General features: G+C 39.0%; 1 protein-coding gene across 1 annotated transcript in view; it reads left to right on the plus strand.

Moving 5' to 3' along the window:
• Window positions 1-27,214, plus strand: part of LOC122803429 (sodium-dependent proline transporter-like) — a 906,432-nt gene that overhangs the window by 512,718 nt on the left and 366,500 nt on the right. Inside the window, exon 7 of the mRNA XM_044073039.1 lies at window positions 5,276-5,410. Coding sequence (XP_043928974.1) covers window positions 5,276-5,410 — 135 coding nt within the window. The remainder of the gene's footprint in view (window positions 1-5,275; window positions 5,411-27,214) is intronic.

Below are 27,214 nucleotides of genomic sequence, written 5' to 3' on the forward strand. Positions count from 1 at the left end.
TCGCCTTTCAGTGGAACCCAGTAATTTTAAACAAATGTGTTTCAGATTTAGATTCCTTGCTTTTAATAGTTTCTTTCCTTGATAGTCAAGTAGCCTTCTGATAGCTGTAGCTCCTGTTCAGACATTTTGCTACCACCAAGCTCTTTTTCCTCAGTTATGGACACTGGATGGTTTTCACCCTTGCTACCCTTGCTATGTGGTTGCTTCCATTCTTGGCTGTATGTGACTGCATGTACTCAGGCTACTGGGCAGTCAAAGTAATTATCTATTAGTTATGCATTATATAATAGTCATCTTAGCAAAAGCTTTTTACCCTCTATCAATTATAGGGTACAGGCATAATGATAAGTCAAGAACAGACAGCAATTAGTATAAGTAGGAGCATAGGCTGTAATATATGCTTTAGCATGGATAACCTTGATTTTAGGTTAGGTAATACTTGTAGGTACAGCTGTTGATTTGGGACTATTATTCCTATTAGAAGGGTTAAACTACATTATCTGAAGATGCACATAGTTTTGTTTGTTTTAAATTAATAGGTTATGGGGGTGTTCTGTGGGTGTGTTTTGGTAATTGTTTGATGGTTTTCATTAAAACAAAAAGTCTTGTAAAATGTGACATAGGCTCAAATGGAGATGACAAGAAACAACTGTATAAAGGATCAACCTGATGAACATTAGTGGCTGTAACTTGAGTTACATTAATTAGTATGTATCTGAGGGCCCTAAAAGGAAAAATATAACAAAAGAAGGTAAATTTATGGAGAAAATTATGAAACTATTTGGTATGGAAGACATGAATTCAGTAGTAAGAACTTGGAGAGAATTTACATATTATTCCCTAGGGTACAATAACTGGGCAAGGCTAGACAGAAATTATATTTCACAGGAACATATGCATTTAATTGAAAGCTTGGACATACATCCAATAACTGTTTCAGATTATGTGCCAATAACAACTAAGAAAATAATGCAGGGTAATGAAGTACAAATGTGACACTGACACTTCTCTACCTTTTAAGTTTAAGGAATGGGCAGTGGAAATCATTTGAGTGTTATTAGGGAAGAAAGAAATTTCTTCAGAAGTTATAACTATAGAGTTGGATAAAATGAAAGTGGAGTTGAAAAATAAGGTAAAAAGAAGAGAAAAAGAGATATGGTTAAGAAGTAGCAAAATTATTTAGAAGGGCTGACAAAGGTTAAATTATTACAGAATAACATGAATCTCACAAAACAAGAAGAGACAGAACTGCATAGTGCTAAAGAAAAAATAAGGGAGTCTCTGGATAATAAGCACAATTTGATAATAACTCCAGAACACAAAAGCTTTGAGCACAACAACTTAGGTGACAGAAAGCAGAAAGGGTTGTTGCCAAACTCGGGGAGCCTATAACAAGAAAAATAACCAGAGTTCCTGTAAAAAGGTATTAGAGATATTTCAGAAATTTTATGAAAATGTGTATAAAGTAGAGAAATGTGGAAATCAAGCAAGAGCATAAATGATAAATTCCAGCCTCCTCTTGCCTATTCTCAGTACTCCTAATTGCAGTCATCTAACTTGGAAAAAATCTTCTTTCTCCATTCCCATGTTAGCTTAGTTCTTAGCATACTTTCTGAATATAATACTCTGCATGTCTGTTGTTATTCTCCTTAAGGATCTGCATCTAAAATCCTGCTCTCTCTCTCTCCTTATTTCTTGAATTTCCCCCCTGTCCCAGCTTTACTAGAGAAAACTAGCAAAGGAACCAAGGTTTTGGGAGAAAACAATGAGATACGGAAAGGTAATAGAATGGGAAGAGGCCAAGAAGACATTTGGATTGAAGGCTACAGATTCCCTATCAGGGATTGATATCAGTGTATAGGCAAATAGAAATGGGTAGGGGAATCCAAAGTGAAAGGCGTACTCTGGCAGAGTTGTTTGTTGACTCTAGAAGAGAAGCTGCTGTTAAAAAAGATAATTAGTAGGGCATATAAAATACTGCACAATAACTGTAGGAACCAATCAGAGGAGGTTAGAAAAGATTTGGAAGAGAGAGAGAATGGCTAAGCAATTCACAATGAAACAATGGGAAAACATATGCATGGCTCCCAAATAAGCAACAAAGTCTAGAAGATTTAGAATTTATGCTTGGAAGTATTTGCATATGTATTTTATACCCCAAGCAAACTCCAAATTTTTTTCCTCAGGTAGATGACAATTGTTGGAGGTGTGATGGTGAAAAAAGAGGCAACTGGGAACATATACTTTGGGTGTGTAATAAGTTGGTAGACTTTAAAGGTTCACTTCAGAGTACTCTATCAGTAACATTGTGTGAGCAAATGTGTGTAACTAAAGAAACCATTTTTGAGCTGGAATACAGAATCTGAAATGCCTAGACATAGAAAGGCCTTGTTAAGTTTAATTCAGGTGGCTATCAAAAAAAAGCAATTACTAGAAAATGGAAATCAAAGTCTAATACAACTGTATTTGAAGTATTAAATATTGTGACAGAGATAAAGGAACTGGAAGTGAGATCTTTAGAAAAGGGTAGGACCAAATTACATAGACGAAATGGAAATTGTAGGAACAACATGTAGAATAATGTATTGGAGAAGTGATGATGTTTATGGGAAGACACAAATTGATTAGTTTATGTAATGTATTGATAATTCTCCCAAAGAATATATGTGATGCACAACATTTGTATCTGGGAATATGTTAGTATGGTTTGTTTTATTTTATATAAATGTATGTTTGCCTATGTCTTAGCTGATAATTCATTAAAGGTATTAAAAAGTCATAGGGTACAGGTCCTTGTAATAATCTGGAGCAGCTGTAACCTACTACTATTTTGACTAGCTCCCCTTGTATGACTTTTGTCCCTTAGCATGTCAGTATAAACATTTGGATCATATATACATCATCTGATTACACAATTTAGTCCATGACCTTCTCTTGTTCTTGATCCAGCATTTCCCCGTTTGCCTGTTTAACTAGCTGTGAAGATTTATATTGCCACATGTGTAGTGTTATTCCCATATGTGTTGTGGGGTACCTTCTTGTTATACAGTTGTAGCTTCCTGGCTAGATAAAGGTCACATTTTCCACTTTCTTCAGGAATGTTACACTGCCAATTTACTAACTAGATTCTCATGTCCTTGGGTAAATTAATGAGTGATTGCTACTTACCATAAGGTCTCCTAGCAATTCAAAAGATTGACATCTAGTCACCCACCAATGAAAGTAAGTGCTTTATTTTTGCAACATAAACATGCTGTCACCTGCCTTTCTTCTATGATCTGTGTTTTTTTCTGTAACCTTCATAAGTCATTTTAAAATACTCAAATAGTGTATACATTTATCATAATTCAGATGATCCATATCTGACATTTTTAACAAAGCATGCATTATCTTACCTGTGAGCAGAGGAGTTAAAGACCTCCTCCATTGCCTTTGGTCAAGTTGGTGTGGATTATATAACCTTTCAAATGTCTGGGTAAATCACAGGCACCTCCTTCTTCATTATGAATAATCAATTTGGTAGTGTTCTAGAGTTTGTACCCAGCAAATTACTCTTGTGCCTTTGATGAATAACCAGCATCTCTGTCATTCTAGTGGTAATTTTCTCTTTCTTCTACATCAAGCTGGTGCATTCTCCTGTCTGCTTTAAGACTTTTTACCTCCAGCTCTCACTTTAGCTTTTTAGTGCAGTTTGCATTTTTATACCATCTGAGGGCTGAATAAATTACTTTGCTGCATGATCTGCTCCTATAGTCACTACCTGTCTGTGTCACATTTTAATGAATTGTGTTTCAGTTGCACCTAAGAATGTTGTTATGTCCTCCTGTGACTTGACATACTGGCATACATTACACAGTTTGTTTTTGCCTGTTTCCTAACTAATCTGACTAAAAATAAAATAACTGTCTTGCCAGATATGCTTGCATATTTACCTTGTGGCTGTAAGGTAAACACATTTTGTTGATGAGTAAAACTATTTGATAGCCTGTATAAATTTCATTTATAATATCCAACCACAAGCTGTACAAATCAAATTTACAAGATCCACCCACTGCCTACCGACAGTTTTTAACTCACCCACTGCTGCCATCAATGTTTGAAATGTGTTGGAACCAGTTATTTGAGGATTAGAATCCCACTATTAATACCTGTTAGTATGTGAATTGCAATTGGCCTTAAGGGTATATGATGAACGTACACTGCCTCCACCAATTAGACAACACCAGCAAACAAGAACACACCTTACCGTTTCCTTAAAAATGACCCAGACTTTGCATCAACAAAGTGGACAGCACACCATTGCAGTTATCAGTAAAATGCATAAAGCCTTAAGCTAATAAGTAAAACATCAGCCAGAAGCATCAATAAAATGCTTTACTTTAAATAAGTAAATGAAAGTATTTTTTATCAAAATAAAATGCAAACAGTATGGAACTTGCACAAGGAATTGAAAACAAAACATTCAGACAAACAGAAAATATTCAGAAAAATATCTAACACCTGAATTAGAAACTATCTGCCTTTGGCTAAATATATATAAATGCACCTGTACTGTTTCAGGCTTTTAAGTCCAAATTGGAATGTTAAGAGACAGTGTAGTTGAGCTCTGTGTCTAAGAATATCTTCCGGCAATCACTCCTATAGTTTCTGTACTGTTACTGTTTGACTTAACAGTCAGTCCCTCTATTTGAATGACACTAAGAAATACTTCTTGTGGCTTTTGTGTAAATATTAAAATATGCCTTATTGTTTCCACAGTTATGTTTTCAAAGGGAAAGGGGGGAAGTTTCAAAAGCTAGTGTTGAAGTAAGACATTACCATGTGAACTAACTCAGCATTAGATGTGGACTGCAAACGTTTGGACAGCAAGAAGCAGAGATGGTATTGTTTACAAACTACAACATCTTTCCTCAGTAATAAATGCATATTTTCTATATAACAGATTTATACATTATTTCAGATATAAAAGTTACCGAATAATTTTCTTAATTAAATACCTTCTTAGCTTAGTTCACTGTTCATGCCATTTTCTTAAAAAAAAGTAACATTTTTCTCAGTTTAGTACAGTTCTCATGGTTTTACTGGCAAGAATTATATGTGATTTTAATAGTGTAAACATTGCTGCATGCTATATAGTACAGTCCAGGCAGTTGTAACTATGTATCTATTGTTCATGATAAAGCTCTAATTAATTATATGGTTTAAACTGCATTTAGCTTTCATACACTGAAACTAAATGCCTAATGTTTGTGTATGTCTCTCTCTCTCTGAACAGGTTGTATATTTCACAGCAACTTTCCCATATGTGGTTTTGATTGTACTCATTATTCGAGGAGCTACTTTGGAAGGATCACTACAAGGAGTGCAGTTTTACCTATCTCCTGACTGGGACAGATTAAATAATGCTCAGGTACACTTAAATATGTGCGAAATACAGGTTACTCATAGCTGGAAACTGGTTATTTGATAATGTGTGCTAAGTAATCCCAAAGCAGGCTAGTTGAAACAATTCACCTGGTTCATTGAACAGCATCAACATGGCTTTTCAAAATTTAAGCATGGACTTCCAAAAAAACACTCAAAGCATTTTACTAGAGGTCTATTTCAAACCTGTATTCATGCTTTCTCAAATATGTAGTAGGGAAAAAGTCAGTTCTCATGTTGTGTCTGTCAGTGACGATGCTTTATAATGGAAAGGGTGGTGCAAATATAATTTGAAGGATAGAGTATAGTCATTTGAGGAACTGTGTGTTAATTGGTCACAGTAAAATTTGTTCAGTAATGACCTAATAAAATAGCAGCTTGGAGGTACTGTTATTTTTTTCAAAGGAATCTGGATTTGGACAAGGATCAATATGTCTTTTCCTCACATTATGAATAAAACACCCTACTAAGTAATGCAATCAGCTATTGCCACAAGACTGAGAGTGAAATATCGCAATTTGCCGAGACATTGGATTGAAAAATGCTGTGTTTATTGATTCATCGTATCACTGTTTGACTAGTTTTACATCACACAAGTTACTATGAAACTGACTGAAAAATACTTGTATCTAATCATATTGGTACATCTAAGGTAAAAGCTAGGGAAGAAAATGGGTCTTCATATTTATTACCTTATTAGGGTGCTGGGAGGCAGGGATAGAGAGGAAGTATAGTTACACTTACTCTTGCCATATGTGTGTGTGTGTGCACGCGCACATGTCTGTATGTCTCAACTAGGCAGGTTAAGGACAGCTTCCTCATTATTCTTGATTATAGACTGTTGAAGGTTTTGTACCTATCAACTGCAAATAAGTGTAAAAATGTAGGAAAAAATCTTTCATTTAACAAGTTACCTTTACTTTGGAGATCACTTACAGTATCAGTATATAAGCTATCGCATGTAGTTCCATTACATTTCATTTGCTTGATACCAGATGAAGAAAACCTAGTCTGCCATTTCAGTGCCTTTATTATTTATTTGACATTTGTTAACCGGGTTAGTCCATCTGAACCAATAGCCCGTTTTCAGTGGAAACCGGAGGAGAAAAGCTCCAGCAATACAAACATAAAAAGATAACATAGTAGGCAATATACAAAACCCAAGAAAAACAGTGCAGCAATACAACATAAGCAAAAATTACATATGCAGTAATCAGGTGAAATGAATAACTGTAATAAAAATAAAACAAAATGAAATAAATACAACTAGTACATTTAAGTATTTACAATAATGACATATCTTACCCAAGCAGCATAATGTAGTATTGTCTAGTAAGCAGATTAGTCATTAAATTATTAAATGTAGACAGGTAGTGAAAAGAAAAAGAAAAAAAAATGCAGATGATGGAGGATTTAGCCAAGGACAGGCTTTTGAGTTCAGAAAGTAGTACTTGACTTCAGTTTTAAAGCAGCTGGAACTAGTGATGCTATGAATGTGAGGTGGTAGCCTATTCCATGCAAGGGGCACAGAGTGTTTATAGAGGAGTTTACCATAAGTTCTTTTGGGTTTATAGATGTCTAGAAGTTGCTGGTCAGACCTATGAAGAGACCGGTTTGAGGTATAAGGGGATACTAAGGTAGAGAGTGATGGGCAAGCTAGCAATTTGTTGAGTATGGAGTGTGTAAGCTGCAGCTGGGCAAGTGGTAAGAGCTGGGGAAATTCTAGTCATTGAAGCTGTTTCAGGGCAAGGCAATGATGAGATTTATAAGGTTGGTTACTGGCGAATCTAGCTATGTTATTGTAAGCTTGTTCTAGTTTGAAGAGAAGGTTTGACTGGAAGTGGGTTAGGACAGGGGAGGGGTAGAGGAGACATGGAAGGAGACAGGCTTGGGCAAGGGTGGGTTTGGAATTGGAAGCAAGAAGTTTCTTATTCCTCTAGAGAAGACCCAGTTTCATGTTAGTTTTTTTGATACAGTGTTGGATATGGATGTTGAATTTAAGTTGGTCATTGATTATTGTACCCAGTAACTTAGTGTGAGGCTCAGCTTTGATAAGAGTATTATCTAGCAAAGAAATAGTAAAGGTGGATTTAAGGTGGTGGAGAGTTTTGGGGAGAAATAGTAGAAGCTTAGTTTTTTTTAGGGGTTGAGTATAAATTGTTGATCTGTGAGCCATTTTTCCACGGATGAGAAGGAGTTTTGGGTGATAGAAAGAAGTTTAGAGATGTCAGCACAAGAGATAAGAGTAGAGTCATCTTCATACTGTACGAAGGAGGAGGTGTTGCAGGAGGAGTAAAGATGATTGATGAAGATGTTGAATAGGAGGGGGCCAAGGATTGAGCCTTGAGGAAAACCTGTTTAAATAGGTAGGAAAGGGGAGCAAGCAGATTACCATCTGGCAGACTGGAGCTTATTTGATAGATACCTTGAGAACCAGAGAATAGCAGAGAGGGGAGAAATTAAGGTCAGTAAGCTTAGTAAGTGCTTGGAATGGGAGACAGTATCAAAAGCTTTAGAGAGGTCAAGAAAGGTTCATAGGTTTATACTAGGCTATCTGCCCTAAGGCATTTATAAGCCTAGCCCAGAGTTTTTGTGGCTTACGCCACCCCTTATGTTAAAAAATACTGTGCCCATTAGTTTGTTGTGCCTCTGTCCAGCAGTGACACAGAGATGATTCCCGGGGTAAACCTACGATCTCCCATCCACCGGTCAAGATTTCTCTTGAACAGAGCCAGCGAGGCGCTCTGCCTCACATGGACCGGGATTTTATTCCACAACATAGGGAGTCTCTGGGTGACAAATCTATCCCTCCAGCATGTCCTATTTATATCCGTGCTAAGGTTTAAGTCGCTTGCTCTAGTGGATCTGGTAGATTTGGATTTTTTTTGAGGTGGAGCATGTCCAGAGGCAAGACATGAGGAGGTTTTTGTCCCTGACTTCAGCAACAGTGTCAGTGAAGGATAGGAAGGTGGTGGATATGCTGTGGTGTGGCCTAAAACCATGTTGAGTGGGGCTCAGAAGATTTTCATTAACAAAGGTGAGTTAAAAGCTGATTGTGACTACATTGGATAGAGGAGATAGGATGGCAGTGGGTCTGTAGTTAAAGAGCTCAGTGGAGATACCTCATTTGTGAAGTGGAATGGTGTTAAAAGATTTCCAGATGTCGGAGCCAGTAGACTCTTGGATAGATCTATTTCTTAGGATAGAGACAAGATAGGCTATGGAATGAGCAGTGAGTTTAAGGAAGAGGGGAGGGATGTTATCAGTAGAGGGAGAACAAGGTTTCAGTTTTAGTAGACATGACTTGATGTAGGGTGTGAAGCCGGGGTTAAGAGAGAAAGGGGTTGTGCTGCATGTATAGTAAGTGGTGTGAGGGTGATTATGGCTTTAGGAGGGTCGGGTAAGTTTCTGAATAGATTCTATGAAGTGGGTATTAAGTAAGGTGGCAGTTTCTATGGGAGAATTTTTAGGGTAGGGGTTGGGGTGGTAGGTTGACCTGGATTTAAGATTTTATTAATGGTATGCCATAACTTTTTTGGGTTACACTTTTGGGAGAACTGGGGATTATAAAAGTAAGTTTTCTTGTATTTGTTAATTGTTGTTTTTATTAGATTTCTTAGTTCTTTATATTTTATAGGAATGTTGCCAATTTAGTTTTTAGCCATTTTTTTCCAATTTTTGTCTCTTTCTTTCATGAGAGATAGGGTGTTTTTGGTGAGCCAAGGTGAGTAGTTGGCTTTGATTCTCACATTTCTAAGAGGAGCTAAAGAGTCAGGTATATCAAGAAAAATGTGATTAAACTGTAGAATGGCTTCATTAAGAGGAAGGTACTTAAGAAAGCCCCAGTTTATGGAAGTGAGACTGTTATTGAAGGTTTCAGGATTGAAAGAAGAAAGCTTGCAACACACTCTAAAATGGTGGAATTTAGGTATTTGGGAAGAGTAGAGTTGGACTTGCATAGGGAGGTGGTCACTTAGGGAGTTGGGCAGTGCTCTGTGGTCATGATATAGGGTGGGGTCAGAGGTAAGAATCCAGTCTAAGGTTGTACCTTGGGAATTGTTGTTGAAGTGGGTAGGGGTTGTGATAAGTTGATGGAAGGTTGATTTGAAGGGAAGGAGCGGTAGAGGATAGTTTTTGCCAGTTGATATATACATCGCCTAATAGTAAGGTCTCATAAGGGATATTAATAGAAATCCATGCTAGAATAGATTCAAGGAAGGGAATGTTGTTTCCAGGTGGGATATAGATAGAGGCAATGGCAAATTTCTTATGGGGGTTGAGGTGACAGTTTAGAAGTAGTAGTTCAGCTGGTTGAAAGTTAAGGAAAGATATTGGCAGGGGGCAATAGGTTAAGGTGTTCAGAATACATAATTGCAACACCTCCACCTTTTTTGGTGGTTCTATCCCAGTGATAGATGTAGTATGGAGGTAGTATTTCAGTGTTAGAAATATGTGGCTTTAGCCAAGTTTCAGATAGGGTCAGGATATATGGTGATTGATGGGTGATCCAGGAGTGTAGTTCTGTAACTTTATTAGGTAGACTTTGTACATTAATAGCAAAGATATAGAGATGTTTAGTGAGACAGGTGTTCATTGTGATTGGGTTAGATGGGCCTGGGTTGGGGTGGATGTTACCAGAAGATAGTAAATTGTTAGAAAAAGGGGAAGATTTATTTGCATAAAGGTAAAAGCTAGTAGGTTTGTATTTAGATGTGAAGGATGTGATAGAGACAGAGAACATTTTTATTTTGATGTGATGTGTGAATGAAGAGTTAAAAAGAGAGGGGCAAATTAGGAAGGGCAGGGAAGATTCCTTGTGGTGTACAAGAAAATTGTAGGTTAGGGATGAATGTGAAAAATTAAGGTGCGTATGATAGGAGGTAAGTAAAGAGAGGTACATAAGCAGGATTGATGTGAGGTAGAAGGGGCATGGTTTGAAATGAAATAATGATAGCAAAAGGATGACAGAGAGCTATGTAAACATGTGTGGGGAAGAGGTTATTTACTAGGGAGGAGAGGTGTGAGAAATAAGATGAAAATAATGAATAAAGAGTATTAAGGAGAGATTAATTTACAAGGTAGAGATGAGTGAGCAAGAAGGGAGCATTAGTACATTAAGGAAAGGTAGAGTAAAAGGCTGGAGATATTCTAAGATGCTGTGAGTGTGGGGGAGAGAATGAGAGGGAGGGGGATGAGAGAATGGGGGTGTTGTGTGGGTAGGTATAAACAGTAATTGATATATTAGTGGATGTAGGAAAGGGATATGAAGCTATTTGTAGTGGAGTGGTAGGACGTTTACAGGGGACAGCTGTGATTGAATAAGTGCAGAGAGTGGGAGGGGTTGGAAATGAGGTGTAGCCAGTATAAAATGAAATGAAAGTGGTGGTGGGTGGGAATGGGGGCAGGGTAGGGGAGAGGAGTGAGCCCAAGTGTAGCACATTGGTCCAGGAAATGGCAGTCACCACAAAAAAACAATCAGGCCAGGAAGGAAACAATAAGGAGCACACAGTCAGAGTCAGCAGGTAAGTAGAAGAGGTGGGGATGTGTAGGCAGAGAGGAAAGAGATGTCATAGTGAGGTATACACAGATATTTGCAGTAAGATAAAAACAGTTAAAAGGAAACCACAAACAGAAAACAAGAGAATATTATATCTCCCTTCCATCCCTCCTTTCCCCTTTATCCTTTCTCTACCTGTGCTATGCCTTCTTGAATAACTGTGTTGAGTCTCACTCCACCATTCATCCTGCTTGTCCTTTCAATAGATCTGTAGTTGTAAGAGGCATTATAATAGTACTATTACATAAAGAAAGAACGAAAAGTGTTTTCATTTCTTGATCTGTTTTTTAAATCAGGTTTAACCATCTGTATCTGCTTCAGCTAAGATCTTTAAGCCCATGTTAATAAATCCAGTACATAGTTGCACTGCATTTTGCTGTTTAAGTGGTCTAACTGTTGGTACTAAACCCTGCTTTCCTTCTCATGTACTGAGTGTATGTCAGGATAGTTCAGGACTTGCCTTTGCATTATGCCAGTTCCCAAACCAGCCAGCTAGCAGTCTGATTGTTTTTCTTTTCCACCTACCCTGTTGCAGTCGTGTTCTTCATCTCAATCTATTTGTTGTTGCCTGCCCCTTAATTATTAAGTACTAAACCCAATACCATTTTCCTAGGTGATCTAAACTATCCACCTATAGACTGAGAAATCAATACCACCACTAGTGCATAAGCACAGAGATTCCTGGACTTTGTCCATGCAAGCTCCCTGGAACAATTAGATTACCCACTGGGAGAATAATATCTTAGATCTTGTCCTTACTAACATGGAGGCATCTTGCAACCTCCCTTGCGTATCTTCATCACTTGCTAGATTTTACCATGAAGCAGTCTTTTTCGAAATAAAACTGAAGCCACAGATCCCTTCCAACCAAGGTACCTTTATTAATTTCTTTTAAGACAAGCTATCTAGTCCTAAGTAATACATCGGCAATCTTCAAATCCCTGCCAAAGCCCATTAACTCCACTGAATATGCAGAAACATACACCACCACTACACTATACCAGAATGTAAACAGCTGCATAGATGCAGCTGAACCCTGTAGGCACAAATGCAGGGCAAACCCCAGAAACAAACCCACATGGTGGAACCATAATATCAACAAGCTTTTTTTAATAAAAGAAAAGGAATTTTGACCAAAAGTAAGAAGAAGAATTCCCAGAATGTTAGAACCCTTGTCACTGAAATAAACAAACAACATAGAAGCTTAATAAAGTCAACCAAAGACAAGTCTGAGACTTAAATAGCTACTCTAATCAAAGACAATCAAAAGCCATTTTTTAGTTATGCTTGTAAGATTTCAACTGAGTTGATTGTGAATGATGTTACTTACAGTGAGGCTGAAGATGTAGCAAACCTACTGGCCAATAAATTTAGTTTAACTTTACCCATCTCTCCCCCCCACCTGTCCCTTAAGATATAACTGAATCCGTCTCTCCTCCAACTGTCACACAAGACCAAGTCCTAAATGTGCTATTAAAAGCTAAAAATACTGCGTCAAAGTGTCCAAACAATATCCCTGGATGCATCTTAAAAAATATGAAGCATGATTTAACCTCATCCCCTGAAACATTGTTCAATCTCATTCTCCATGCAAGTTTTGTACCAAGAAAATGGAGAACAGCTATAGTCATTCCCCTGCAAAAGGGAGGACCTTCCACAGACCCAGGCAATTACAGACTCACTATTCCGACCAACCTCATATGCAAAGCCATGAACAGACTTATCTTGGAACTAATCAATTAGGACATATGGAACCTCCAAACACTGGACTTCTCAGTATGGATTTGTCAAGGACAGTTCATGCTTACTCAACCTGATGGATTTTTTTGAAAAGGTCACCAAAGCAATGGATGAAGGCAAAACTGTACACATTACATACCTCAACCTGGCCAAAGCTTTTGACAAAATTTCTCACTTACGTATAAAAGAAAAGCTAAATCAACTAGAAATAACCCCCTATGTCACCCACTGGATTGCCACCTGGCTCAATGATAGGACATAGATAATCAAAACAGGGGAAGTTACCTCCACAAAGAGATGTTACCAGTGGAGTCCCCCAGGGTTCTCTGCTGGACCTCTCCTGTTTGGCACCGAAGTTCTAAAGAAAATGAAAATGTCAAAGATCAATGGCTGCCTAAGTTTGCAAATGACTGCAAGCTATGAGGAGTCATTGAATCCCCAAATAACTGAGCCATCCTGCAAGAAGGTTTGTCCCAAATAAATAACTGGTGCCAAAATCAAGGACTGAAACTAAATGCCAAAAATGCATTTTTTAACCCTTTATGAACTCATCTACCCCAGAGATCTATCACAATGACAATACACTCCTAGAAGTCAACCCAGTTGTTCAGGGTTCAGGAACTTACATGGGCAATGGCATAATTTTTGACCCATGTGTGTCTATTGTTATAAGAAAGTCCTTCTATATTACATAGTTTATAAACAAAGGGATTGTGTCTAATCTAGGGATGTCATTGTCCCCCTTTACTCAGCCCTCATTAGGACAGTCATTAAAAATAATGGCCTCTTTGGTAGGTATCTCTCCAGACATATGCAACAACTGCAATGACCTTGGATACCTTACTCAAAGAATGCAAGGCCTAAAAAACATGTCGTACATGGACTGACTCAGAGCCCTGTCACTATACTCGATAGCCTACAGACTGCTACGAGGTGACCTGTGTCTGGCATTCAAGGCATCCCCTGACCCATTACTGATGGATTTACTGCACATCATCAAGTCAAATGACACCAGAAATACTCAGTTTAGAGATCTAAACCTGTTCTGTAACCTCAACAGAATGGTTTGGATGGACAGATATATGTTGTATAGGGTACCACTGCTCTGGAACAGACTCTCCATACACATAAAATAAAGTCCATCCCTGTCAGTATTCAAGCACAACTTAGATCTATGGATGGGAAACAGAAATTTACCACAGGACTGCTTCCTCTGCTAAAAATAGACAAATGCAGCTCCTAAATGCTTTATCCCATGCACGAATTCCCCTCATATTATCTATGCTATGATCCCAATTTTTTTTAGAGATAATATGTAATTATCAACCATGCGATGGGTAAGGACAATCTATAACCAAATGGGATAGGTTATTTCAAGCACAAAAAGGAAAATTTGCTAGGCTTAAAATGGCTTGCAAGAGCAACTAGCCTTGTACTTACATGTGAAACTATGAATCTGGCTTCCCAGACTCACTGTCAAAAATCTGCTAACAACATTTCTTATCCTGCAACCCAAATGGTTTTCTCACCAAGATGCTATCTAGTCTATTTTCATGGTCCTCTAATAAATTCCCTAACCGAGCGATATAGCAGTCCATCTAGATGACTTGATCAGTTTCTTGGACTGCATTTTGTGCACACTAAATGAACTGTGATACATTTAAAATGACTATATATGCCAACAGAAATGTGGTAGGTGTTTCCTTATGTCTTCTTTCAGCATATTACTAGTGCTTGCAACCTAAAGATGTCCACATTGGTTTTGCAATCTGATTCATTTCCAGTCTTACATTTCCCTTTATCTCTTACATGCCTTTTCCGCCTGCTCTCCAGCCTATTATTTTCTCAACTGTCCTGTTTTTCTAATTTATTTACTTTCCTCTTTGTAGTCTGTTGGCCGTTTTGAGCCAATTACTAACTCTTTCAAGTCCCCCTGTATAAAACCCGCTTTAGCGTGGCTTTGCATGATTTTGCGCATAGCGCAGCGCCGCTTAATCGGGTTTAAACCATTCTCTGCTCCACAAAGTCTACTCTTCACTTTTTCCCTTAAAACTGCTCTAGCTCTCAAAATAAACACCCTATTCTTAATCTAAAGCCCAGCACTTGCTCATACAAGCAATTCTATAAGTTAGCACTAAAAAATTAAAAGCACTACATCCTCACATACTCCCTTTGAGTACTCTGTTCCCCATTGGCCCTTTTGATTCAATTATAAAGGAGTTCCCTATACTATTCTAGCATGTCCAAAGGTCAGTTGTCGGTTTCCTCTCCAATCCAGCTGGTGAATCTGGGAATCTTGAGGCAATGTTACAACTGTCTCATGTACACAGACAACCCTCTCCTCCTCCCAACAAGTTCTAACATATGTGAGAGATGCAACCATATAGCCAAAATGGAGGATGAGCTCTCTCAACTCAGTACTGGCGTAACCAGTCAGGAGGAGAAAGTAACCACACACACCACAATTCCAGTCCCACATAGACCTACCACAACAGCAAACCAAACACATAAACACACAAAAACATACTTGGTGGCTCTAAATAAAAATCTGCCTAAGCAGCAGAGACCTCCAAAGCAGACATCCAAGCAACCGCTACCCCAAAACAGAACACGTGCATCACATAGTTCACAAAGCCAGTGTGCCAAACAGTCACAGCCCTTAAGTCTAAACAACACACCTGATACACTTGTAATAGGTGATTCTATTGTCAGACACACTGACGTCCCGCTCACCAGGCTGAACAAGGACAAGGTCATGGTGAGCTGCCTGTCGGGTGTTAGGATTCGCCACATAACACAAGCGCTCAGGTCACTCCAAGGCAAATACAAATATGACTCAGTCATTGTCCATGCTGGTGTGAATGACCTGAGACATACCTCCCTGGACTACATGAAAAAAGACATAGAGGAGCTCTCTGAGCATGTAGCCCAGGCCAGTATGACCCTGACCTTGAGTAGCATCTTACCCTCACCAAGAATGATGCCACAATATAAAGACAAGATGATCAATTTCAGCAACTGGCTAAAGTGTTGGTGTCATTCAAAGGGGATCCAGCGCCTGTCAGCCTGGGATGACATGCTCAACAAGCCCCATTTCTTCACTAGGGATGGCTTGCACCTGTCACCCCTGGGCTTTTGGATATTGGCAAAGGCTCTTGCCACACCCATAGTGCCTTTTTAGGCAAGACTCAAAAGACAAACCCACCTCCATAGATAACACAAGGAAAAAAAACGAAGGGTAATGCTACTCAACGCCAGAAGTCTAAACCTCAAGATGCATGCACTCGAAGCTCTCCTCAGCATGGAAAGCATTGATGTCTGTGCAGTGACAGAAACCTGGTTCAAGGCTCCTGAAAGCACCCCAGCACTACCAGGTTATACCTCATAACATGCTTTTCAGCCCCAAAACTTGGACTGAACCACAAAAGGAGGGGGAGTATCCATATTCATCAAAGATACCCACAACTCCGGGTTGGTGGCATTGCACGAAGCATCGGAGACCATCCATGTGCAACTAACAGTGGGTAAAACTGCCTGTCAGTTTATAGCCTGCTACAGACCACCCTCCCAAACTCAGGAAACCCACTCAGCTTTCCTGAGAACACTGGAAAATATGAAGGTCTCTCCAAACACCCTTATATTGGGAGTCTTCAACTACCCAAACATAGACTGGGAGCATTACTCAAGCCCCAATACCCTAGCCCAAAGGTTCCTAGAATTTATAAACTCAAATGCTATGGAACAACTAGTCACCATTCCCACAAGAGGCGAAAACATACTGGACCTGATCATCACCAACATGGGAACTCTATGCTCCATACCAGAGGTATACCCCTCACTGGTAAGATCGGACCATAAATTAATCTCACTGGATGTCCACATCTCGACCCCACCCCCAGTGCAGAAAACCACAGTAAAAAACTTCTCTAAAGCAAATTTCTCACTCCTAAAAACTGAGGTGGAATCCTTCAAACCCCCTGGGCAAGTGGAAACTACTGTCCAAACTGCAGAATCCTTTATAACAGCATTCTATGGACACCTCCAGGAATGCATGAATCATGCAATCCCAAATAAAACCAAGACCCATTCCCCCAAAGGCAGGCGTCCTGTCTGGTGGACCCCAGCCATAAATAAATTATACAACAGAAGGAGGAAGCTACTACATGATAGAGCAAAATCCTTAAAAGGGAAGGCATCTCTGATCAGTATTAGCAAAAAACTACAGTCCCTCATAAAATCATCCAAGGCCAGCTTCGAGAGAAAAATTGCACAGGACACTAAAGATAATCACAAGGCTTTCTTTAGTTATGTTAGGAACCTGGGTGGTAACTCCCATGTATGCTCAGAGTTAGTCCAAAATGACAAAAAATACACTGAACCCACAGACATTGCCAACATCCCGGCTGACAGGTTCAGTGCAAACCCCCCCCCCCCAAAAGAGCAAATATCTATCCCAGCTGAGTGCTGCCCCTCTGACATCTCAGATGCTCAGGTAAGAGCCGCCCTCTCCAAAGCAAAAAACACAGCATCAATGGGGCCAGACTGTGTCCCGGGCTGCGTCCTACATGAACTCCAAGAAGAGCTGAACCCCAACATAAAGCTACTGTTCAATCTCAGCCTTACTACAGGATATGTACCCAAAGAATGGCGTACAGCAACAGTGGTCCCTCTCCACAAAGGTGGTGCTTCAACGGACCCTGGAAACTACCGCCCCATAAGCCTGACTAGCCTGGTCTGCAAAGCTATGGAGACGATCATCATGGAACTCATAAATAAAGATATTGGGGACCTACAGACACTGGATCCTACCCAATTCGGCTTTGTTAAGGGCAGATCCTGCCTTTTGAACCTGGTCGATTTCTTTGAAACAGTCACCAAGGCCATTGATGAGGGGAAGGTGGTCCAGACAGCCTACCTGGACCTCGCAAAAGCCTTCGATACAAGTCTCTCTAAGTTAACAGGCTAAGAATGTCAGTCAGAGATAAAGTCATAATGTGATAAGAATGATTGAAAAAAGGCATGAAACTGAAATTATACTGCAATAATTACTGCCAAAACCTGACACCTGCCTAAATTAATCATTCAAAAACTGGACCTTAAAAGTTTATAAACAGAATCCTGGAAAGTTGTTGTTGTTGTGTCTTTTGGAGTTAGGGGTCGCCACAGCAGAACTCCGGTCCGCTAATGATTGGTAGTTGTATATCCAATTAATGCCCAACTTCTGCAGTCTCCTCTCTGATGAATGTTTTGTTCTCTGCCTTTTAGAAATTGTGCTATTTAGTCTCTTTTTCTCTAACACTGATATCAAGTCCTGCATCTTTCACTGCTGCCATATTCCCTTCTCCTGTAGTCTGAGAACAGTGAAGATACTGATGAAGGCTTGATAGCTGAAACCGGTTTGTTAATAAAAAGTTTATTGCTATGTGGTGGAGTTTTTATTGATGGTTGAGTGCTGGCAGTTGTGTTCCTGTTACATGAATGAATATTCAGCCAAACATCTTGTCACACTTGCACTGATTTTTTTTTGTTGGGACACAGCGAAGATACCGCACCAAAACCATTAATTTGATGGGGTTTCCAGTTCCTGGAGACCCTTCTTAGCTAATGGAGTATGAATTCTTACCAAACAGTTTAGGGGCAGCGGACTTGGAGGCCAACACTATGCGTGATGACTTTAAGTGATATTTATTCTCATTCTTCCCCTACCTCTTTGTACTATTTAATGTACTCCTATATGAATGTTTCTGCTGCATTTTTAACAATGACTAGCCACTTTGGTCCCCAGACACCCATAATGTACAGTAGCCACTTTGGTCCCTAGACACCCATAACATACAGTAGCCACTTTGGTCCCCAGACACCCATAACGTACAGTAGCTACTTTGGTCCCCAGACACCCATAACATACAGTAGCCACTTTGGTCCCCAGACACCCATAATGTACAGTAGCCACTTTGGTCCCCAGACACCCATAACGTACAGTATAGTAGCACTAACTCCTCTTTCCCAAGGAAAAGTGCGGCTCAGTCCCTCCATTCCTTAGCCATGCCTCTTCCACCTAGCATGCCAGGTAAATTTGAATCACCTGTGGCCCCTGGCTTGTACGACTGGACCCTTCTGCAACCTTCTGCTTCTCTAATGCATAATTTTGCTATCTCATAAGCAGTGTGGTAGTGCACCTTTAACATTGTTTTAGATGCTGCTATTTGGATAAGTTTCAGAAAAAAAAGCCTGGTTTAAAAATTAAGAACTCACTAGATTTTATAGTAAAGAAGTGCAGATATTTGGAATATAAGCATCCTTTAGATATGATGCTGAACAAGGGTCCTATCTGTTTATGCTGCTGGTAATTCTGGTAGATATTAAAAAAATCTCCAATGATACTTGGTGACAATAACAGTGCACATTCTTATTAAATAGGTTGCTTATAAGAACAAAAATATGGTTTACAATTTCTCATAATACATCATACATATAAAAAGCCCTCTTCATGAATTAAATTAAAATGAAAATAAATAAAAACACACCATCTTTTTCCCATACACAATCCTAATGTAATTGTCATTGTCACTGTCAGTGGCACAACAGGTATTACACTTACCTTTGGTGCAGAAGACTGGGGATTCCATTCCCACACCAGGTAGATGGATTGCTGACACTGCAGTGCATTATAAGGGGGGTATTGAACTCATGAGTGTGTCATCCTTGGGATGTCATGTTAAACTGAGGTCCTATCTGCTTGAGTTAGTGGTAGCTCAGGTTGATGTAAAAGATCAGATGGCACATATGTAAAAAAGTGGGGGAAGTTCTCTGATGCCTTGGCCAAATTTTCCCTAGTAGTGTAAATACCACCTCAAGACTCCCCTGAAAAATGAGGCCACTAGCCTAGTGGGACTAACCCAATCAACAAAGGATCAATAAAAAATACTTTGCTCAACTGTATAGAAATTATTTCTACAAATAAAAAAAAGCATAATTCATTCAAAAAACAAATCCAGTTAACCTTCACAAATTGCCCAATACATCAACAAAAATGTTTCAGTTTTATTTATATTGTCCTTAAATATTTAACATTGTGCTGCATTATATGGTATTGAGCTCAATGCTCATAAACCACCAAGGTTCATAGGTGTGTACTAGGCTAATGACCCTGGAGCTTTTACAAGCCTAGCCCATAGGATTACCCTGGCATCGTGCCACTCGACCTTAGTTTCCAGTGCCTCTGTCAAGCAGAGCCACTGGAATGATCCCTGGGGTGAATTTTCTATTTCCCATCCACTCATCAAGATTTCTCTTGAAGAAGGCCAGTGAGGTGCTCTGCTTGACATATATGAGAAGTCTATTCCATAGCATGGGCAGTCTCTGGGTTATGAACCTGTCCCTCCAGCACATTCTGTTGATTGTGATAATGAGGTTGAGGTCTCTGGAGCATATGGTGCAGAGATAATGAGGTTGAGGTCTCTGGAGTGTGTGGTGCAGAGGGACTGGGATTTCTTTAGATGTAGCATTCCTAACAGAGCTGGGTCAGACATGGCTTTATAAGTCAAGCAGAGATCTCCTCTAAGTAGGAGATATGAGAAAGAGAATAGTTGGAGTTTTTTGAGTCTGTCCATATAGGACAAGTGTTTAAGGCCTAGGATCCTCTTTCTGAGGTACTTATGCGGCATCTCCAGTTGTTGCAGGTGTCTAGTGAGGTACATGCCAAATGGGGCATTGTACTCGATGGTTGGCCTAATGAGGGAAGAGTAGAGGGAGACAATGACCTTTTTCTTCCTGGATGCAAAACCCTTAGTAATGACGTGCCACATAGAAGGACCTTCTGACCACAGTGTGGTGGTCAGAAGAGAGGTTACTGCCAACCTATGTTCCCAGATCTCTTATAACGCCTTCTTTGTTCAGTGGACTACCATCGATGTGGTAGTTCATGGGAACTGGGTTTTTCCCAAAGGGGATGACGACACATTTTTTGCCATTAAGCTTAAGGCCATGGTTCTGACACCAGTCAGTCTCAGTGAGGCCTTTCTGTAGGATGTCAACATCACTTGCAGAGTTAATAATGGCTCCAAACTTGCAATCATCTGTGAACTTTGTCAGCCGGAGTCCCTTTGTGCTGGACTGGACTTCTGAGAAGTAGATACCAAACAGGAGTGGACCCAGGACTGATCCCTATGGGACTCCAATCGTGACTGTTCGGCAGTCTGACTTGGAGTCAGCTACTTTCACACTGTGGTTTCTACCTCTGAGCCAGTTTGCAACCCACCTAATGATATAGGGGTTGATGCCTAGCTTAGTGAATTTTTCTAAGATTCCTGAGTGGGGAATGGTATCAAAGGCCTTGGACAAATCAAGGTAATGTTGCTGTATGAACCACCTTGCCTTCATCCACAGCTCTGGTGACTGACTCAAAGAAGTCGACCAAGTTGAAAAGGCATGATCTACCCTTCACAAAACCTAACTGTGTGAGATCCATAGTTAGGAGATTCCCTATATCTTTGTTTATTAGGTCCATGATGATGCGTTCCATAGCTTTGCATATCATACTTCCTTTTATTGGTTTTGAGCTTGTTTACTGCCTCATACTGGGCACAGCCAGCAAGGAGGTGAGAGCTGACCACATCAGCTTCATCCAAGGCAATGCTGGAGCTGGTTTGTACCCTCAGAGGAATCCTGACAATGAAGACATTTCTGTTGAGGCCTTAACCCCACCCCGGAGGATGATGTGAGAACCAACATCACTGTGAGGCATTCTATACTCTCCACATCCATTTGCATGCTTCTACACACATGCCATTGAAGCCTTCCATTGCTGTCTTGGTATTACCAAGCCCATGTCTCCCAATCCTGACCATTTTGGTGTCATGCAAGTCTCTGCTGTATGGTGGTGATCTGCTGATGGGATCCCACCTTTCCCCTCTCCTCAGAATCGGTTGAGCCATGATCAGCTGCTCCATGTCACCTACCCCCAGTCCAGGTCTTCTAGTCACTCTTTGATCTTGGATACTTTGGGTTGTAGTTAGGGCTTTAAAGCTTTATGCTCCAGATCTAACAGAGTACAAAACCTTTGATACAAAAGCACAGAGTGCATGCTGTGCTTTGTTACCGAATATCTTCTGTTTACCTCTGTAACAAAATTTTACATTTATTCCATGCTTTTTCCACCACTTCTTTCCTTTTTTTACCTGGCAAATTCCTTGTCATATAAACAGTATCTGCTCTTCATGTAAACTTTACATATATGCCTATTAGCGCATAGCAGATACATACTTCAGCCAACACACACCACATTTTGCTCTCCTTTGAAGTACTTGAAACCTTTAAGTGCAATCCATATTTTACTGTGTGTTCTTTCTTCTCAGTTCCTATCTGCCTCTTTCTTCTTATGTACTCTTATATATACTATTTTTTTTATATTGATCATACTGACTTCCAGTATTTCATATTTACTTGCTCAACTTTGTCTACAATAATTTGCCCAGTAATCCTTTATCCATAATATTACCCCCACCATAATAATTTAGGTGAAGTTCTTGAATGTAATTATGCCATTTTTTAAGTACTACAGTCTTCAGTTTAGTTTCTGGTAATCTGTTGATCTTACAAAACTGGCTTACTCCCTGGCTTAATAAATCAACCAGATCTCTACTAAAAATAAGAGACAAAGCGTGGGATAAATGGGCTAAAGAAAAAAACACTACAAACCGTCAAAAATACCTAGAACTTAGAAACTCATTCAAAAAAACAGATCAGGCAAGACAAAAAAGACTACTATAATAACATCCAAATAAAACATCAGAAAAATCCCCAAAAGTTTTGGTCCACCATTAATAAAATACTGCATCCAGGCCGTACTGTTACCCCAGTCCCAAACTTACCAAATTCCAGAGATGATATTCCAACCCAGTTTAACAAATATCTCACTGAATCCATATTAAACCTTATAAATACTAACTTCACTCCCACCCCCCATTACCCCCACCAAGTAACAATCCCAGCTGATTTCAATTCCAACCAGTCCCTACTGTTACTGTAAAAAAAAAAAAAATCTTAAAAAACTCAAGCCAACTACTATGGCTGTAAACAGCCTACCAGGTCTATATTATATGCTCAAAGACTATTTTCTTCAAACACGGAAACACATAAACAGCGAAAGCTGTAAACCACGAATGGCCACTTTAATTCACTTGGCCATAAAATATAACAACAAACTTTAAAACACTAATCAAGTTGGGGGCTTTGCCCCCACACCCCATAACTAAATATATCAACTCTGAGATTGCTCTACATTCGAGAAAAGGGCAATTCCCAATAATGACCAAGCAAATGTTTTCCTTATAAATACTAACTTCACTCCCAACCCCCACCAAGTAACAATCCCAACTGCTTTCAATTCCAACCAGTCCCTACTGTTACTGTAAAAAAAAAAAAATCTTAAAAAACTCAAGCCAACTACTATGGCAGCAGACAACCTAACTGGTCTATATTATATGCTCGAAGACTATTTTCTTCAAACACTGAAACACCGACAAGTAAACAGCGAAAGCTGTAAACTATGAATGGCCACTTCCTCAAATTTGTTCCTAGGGAAAACATTTGCTTGATCGTTATTGAGAATTGCCCTTTTCTCCAGTGTAGAGAGATCTCAGAGTTGGTATATTTAGTTGGGTGAGGCACAGCCTGGGTGAAGCCCCCTACTTGATTAGCATTTTAAAGTTTGTTGTTATGTTTTATGGCCAAGCAAATTTTTTTCCCTAGGAAAAAATTTGCGGAAGTGGATGTTCATGGTTTACAGCTTTCACTGTTTATATGTCAACCTTTCTGTGTTCGAAGAAAATAGTCTTCAAGCATATAATCTAGACCCAACCTACCAGCAGAATATCTGAAATTAGCTGCCGATGCCATATCAGTCCCCGTCTCCATCCTAATTAGCCGCTCTATCACAGAAAATAAAATACCTAAACTCTGGAAACTAGCACATAAAATTCCACTTCACAAAGGTATCTCTAAAGCCCTAGCTAACTATCATCCCATAGTCATACTGTCCCCCCTTTCAAAAATCTTGGAAAAATGCATACATACTCAACTGCTAGAATACCTGTTAACAATCAATTTCCTAATTCCCACCCAACATGCTTTCTGACCCAATCATAGTACCACTACAGCATTAATGAGTTTTACCAATACCATTAACCAATTTCATACTGAAGGTAATCTAGTCTCCTCAACTTTTCTTAATCTGTCAAAGGCATTTGACACTGTATCCCATTCCAAAGTCTTAAATGCCACAGATGATTTAAGCCTCAACCAGACAGAACTAGCCTGGTTTAAAGACTATCTGAAAGGCCATCAACAAGCAGTATTATGGCAACAAAACCTCTCCCCTCTTCTTCCTGCAACCTTAGGAGTCCCATAAGGTTCTATCCTTGGCCCACTCCTCTTCACAGTCTTCACTAACAAACTTCATACAGCCACAAAAGATTCCCCACACATACAATATGCAGACAATTTAACCCTTATATGTGCTGCTCCTACCCTCCAGCAACTAGAACAAATTACCCAACAGTCATTTGCAGGTATTGAAGCTTGGCTAACTAATACCCAACTAGTTTTGAACCCCCAAAAAGCACAACTTATCCTATTTCACCCTACTAGAGCCCCTGACACCCCCCCCGGCATTCAAAATTACCTCAGCCAATAACACCATTATAACTCCAGTTCCCAGTACTAAGCTATTAGGGGTTCCTATTGACCAGAATTTGCTATTTGATGCTCATATTTTACAGTCCGTAAAAAGAGTACATAAAAAAAAAACTAGGATGCCTCTACAGGAGTAAACACTATCTCACAGCCGACACCAGAGTTACTATTGCCAGAACCCACCTTACCTCGACTTTACTTTACACATCCCCAAGCCTTACCAACATTAGAGAGGCTGACATGACAAAACTAGAAACCTGTTACAATAAAATAGTAAAATTCGCAACAGGTGCTAACCTAGATCCCACCACTGCCACTCTCTCAGAAAACTTTCATGCCTTGAATTCCCCTCATTGCTAACATACAATCAGCTCAAAATGGCCTACAATATTATAAACCAGCCTGAAAAAACTCCATCCCTAAAGAACATACTAACACACTACTCCAATAAACATCTCCTTCACTCTAGCAATAAGGCACTATTAGAAATAAAAAGCAAAAATCATGCTGGAGAATCCCTCTACTCCTGTTAACGTCACCAAAGCCTTTAATAGTCATCCACTACACATCAAAACCAATACTAATATAGAGCAAGTCAAAAAACTACTAAAAGCCCACCTATCTACCTCATGGATATGCCCATGTACTGAACTAGGATAAAAAACTACTAAAATAGAAGTAACTGAAACACCATCTAGCTCACACTAAACTAGATAAATACTTTAAAAAAGTTAATACTAGTTAATACTTCCAGTCACTTCTACTATCATCTTATGTAGTTTCACTAAAATCCCTTCTAGTTCCATCCCTGGAACGTCACTACATTCTTACCAAACATATTTACTTCTAGTTTCCTCTTATCTCTCTTTACACGTTTCTTACTTATCAAGCCTGTAGCCTATGCTTACAGCTATTAGCTAACCTGGTAAAGCCTGCACTAAAGTAACCATCTAAAACAGAACGACCTATACAACTTTTTCTTCTCCTCAATAGTAACCTTAGCTGCTACTCTGTTTTTTCTGTCCTATTTAATATTTCACCATCTGTAACATGTTTTCTTCAGAAAATGATACGTAACTTTTATTACTTCTCTTACAAAATATTAAGTAAAATGTTAAGCTTGTTAACTTCTCTTTTTGTAAAATTGTAAAGTTTTTCTAATTGTGTGCCTTAGATTTTTTCTCCCCGGGCCTCCTATGAAAAACGACATGTTGTCCAGTCAGACTTTCATAGTAAACAAATGTAAAATAATAATAATAAATAATAATAGTACTTAAACATTGTATGAAATCCTGCCAGCTGGTGAACTACTGATTACTGATTTTCCAGAATCTTCTACTACATTGAAAAATTTTAATTTAACTTGGCTATCCCTTCATCTAATGTCCTGTATATTATATTTATTTTCAAATGGTTCAGAAGACAACGAAAAGTATAACCTAGAACACAGGTAAGTATACTAGGAGATACGCAGATAAAACCACAAAAGTTGAATGCTGGAATTGTTCTAATTAAAATATTTATTTATTTCTATTTGTTCACTGGGGAAGTCCAACTATGAAAAAAAGGAGAAAAGCTCCACACAAAAATCTACAATGTCACTCATTAATACAAAGAGTAATAGCTACATAGGATAACAATTGCATACAGAGACAGGATTGAACAAAACTTTTAAAAAGTACATGAACATAAATCAAATCCTGCAGTATTGTGATGTACCTGCATTGACATACATTGGATAAACATAAGTTACATTACAGTGCAGTAGTAGGTATTTGCGAGTAATAAAACTGGGTACTTTGATTTGATGTCAAAGATTAAGATGACGTGGAAAGAGAGAAGGTACTTCAGATGGATAGATATTGTTAAATGAGGGAGGGGTATAGCAGTTGATTAGCACTTAGATAAACTTTCAAGAGTGAGAAATGATATAAGAGGGATTTGTAGTTTGAAACAGAGTGAAGATCAGGAGGGAGAAGTTGTATATAGTACCATTAGGATGCAGTGAAACAGTAAGTAGTCAATTAAACAGTGTGCAGGTATTAGACTGGGGTTGAGCATGATCGTAGCAAGGAGTTAATTAGGTATTGTTTAATATGATTTTTGAAAACTTTTAATTTTCACTTTGCATTAAATGTAGTGGTAGGGAGTTCCACAGTTCAGAAACATAGCAGGAGTACAGTGAGTTAAGTTTGTCGGCTAAGGAATAATATTTTATGGTGTTACGTAGTGCTGCTCGGTTTTCAGGTTTATATACTGGGTTATAAGCAATAAGTACTTGTGAGTATGTAAGCCAGTATAATTGTTTTAAAGATGGGCAGTGGTGAATTTTTGTAGGTAAATCAGTGGCAAATCTATCAATGTTGTTGTAACAGCTGTCTCAATTCATTTTTCGATGCTGTGAAAGTTAGTCAGGATGGGGTGGCATAAAGGAGAGATGGCTGTAAGTAGGCAGATGCAGTAATTTTCCTAGTGCTGTCAGTGAGATAATGTTTATTTCTGTGTCATGAATCCAGTCACTGATATTTTTAACAGCTTGGAGAATATGTAGATCAAATTGTAGTTGTTCATCTATTTTGACTCTCAGTAGCTTTGATTGCTGGAATATTTCTATTCTGGTCTTCTTTTCAAAGATTGTTATGAAAGATTGTTTTTGGTCTAAGAATTTTTAAGGGGTGAAGACTAGTGAGACTAGAGAATTTGTCTATTATAACTGCCCCCCCCCCACACACACACACACACACACAGATACAAGGAATAGTATCAAAGGAGTTAGTACAGTCTCGGTAAACATTGTGA

This window comes from Protopterus annectens, chromosome 5.part1 (genome assembly GCF_019279795.1).
Source record: "Protopterus annectens isolate FY-2018-M chromosome 5.part1, PAN1.0, whole genome shotgun sequence".
Taxonomy (NCBI): Eukaryota; Metazoa; Chordata; order Ceratodontiformes; family Protopteridae; genus Protopterus; species Protopterus annectens.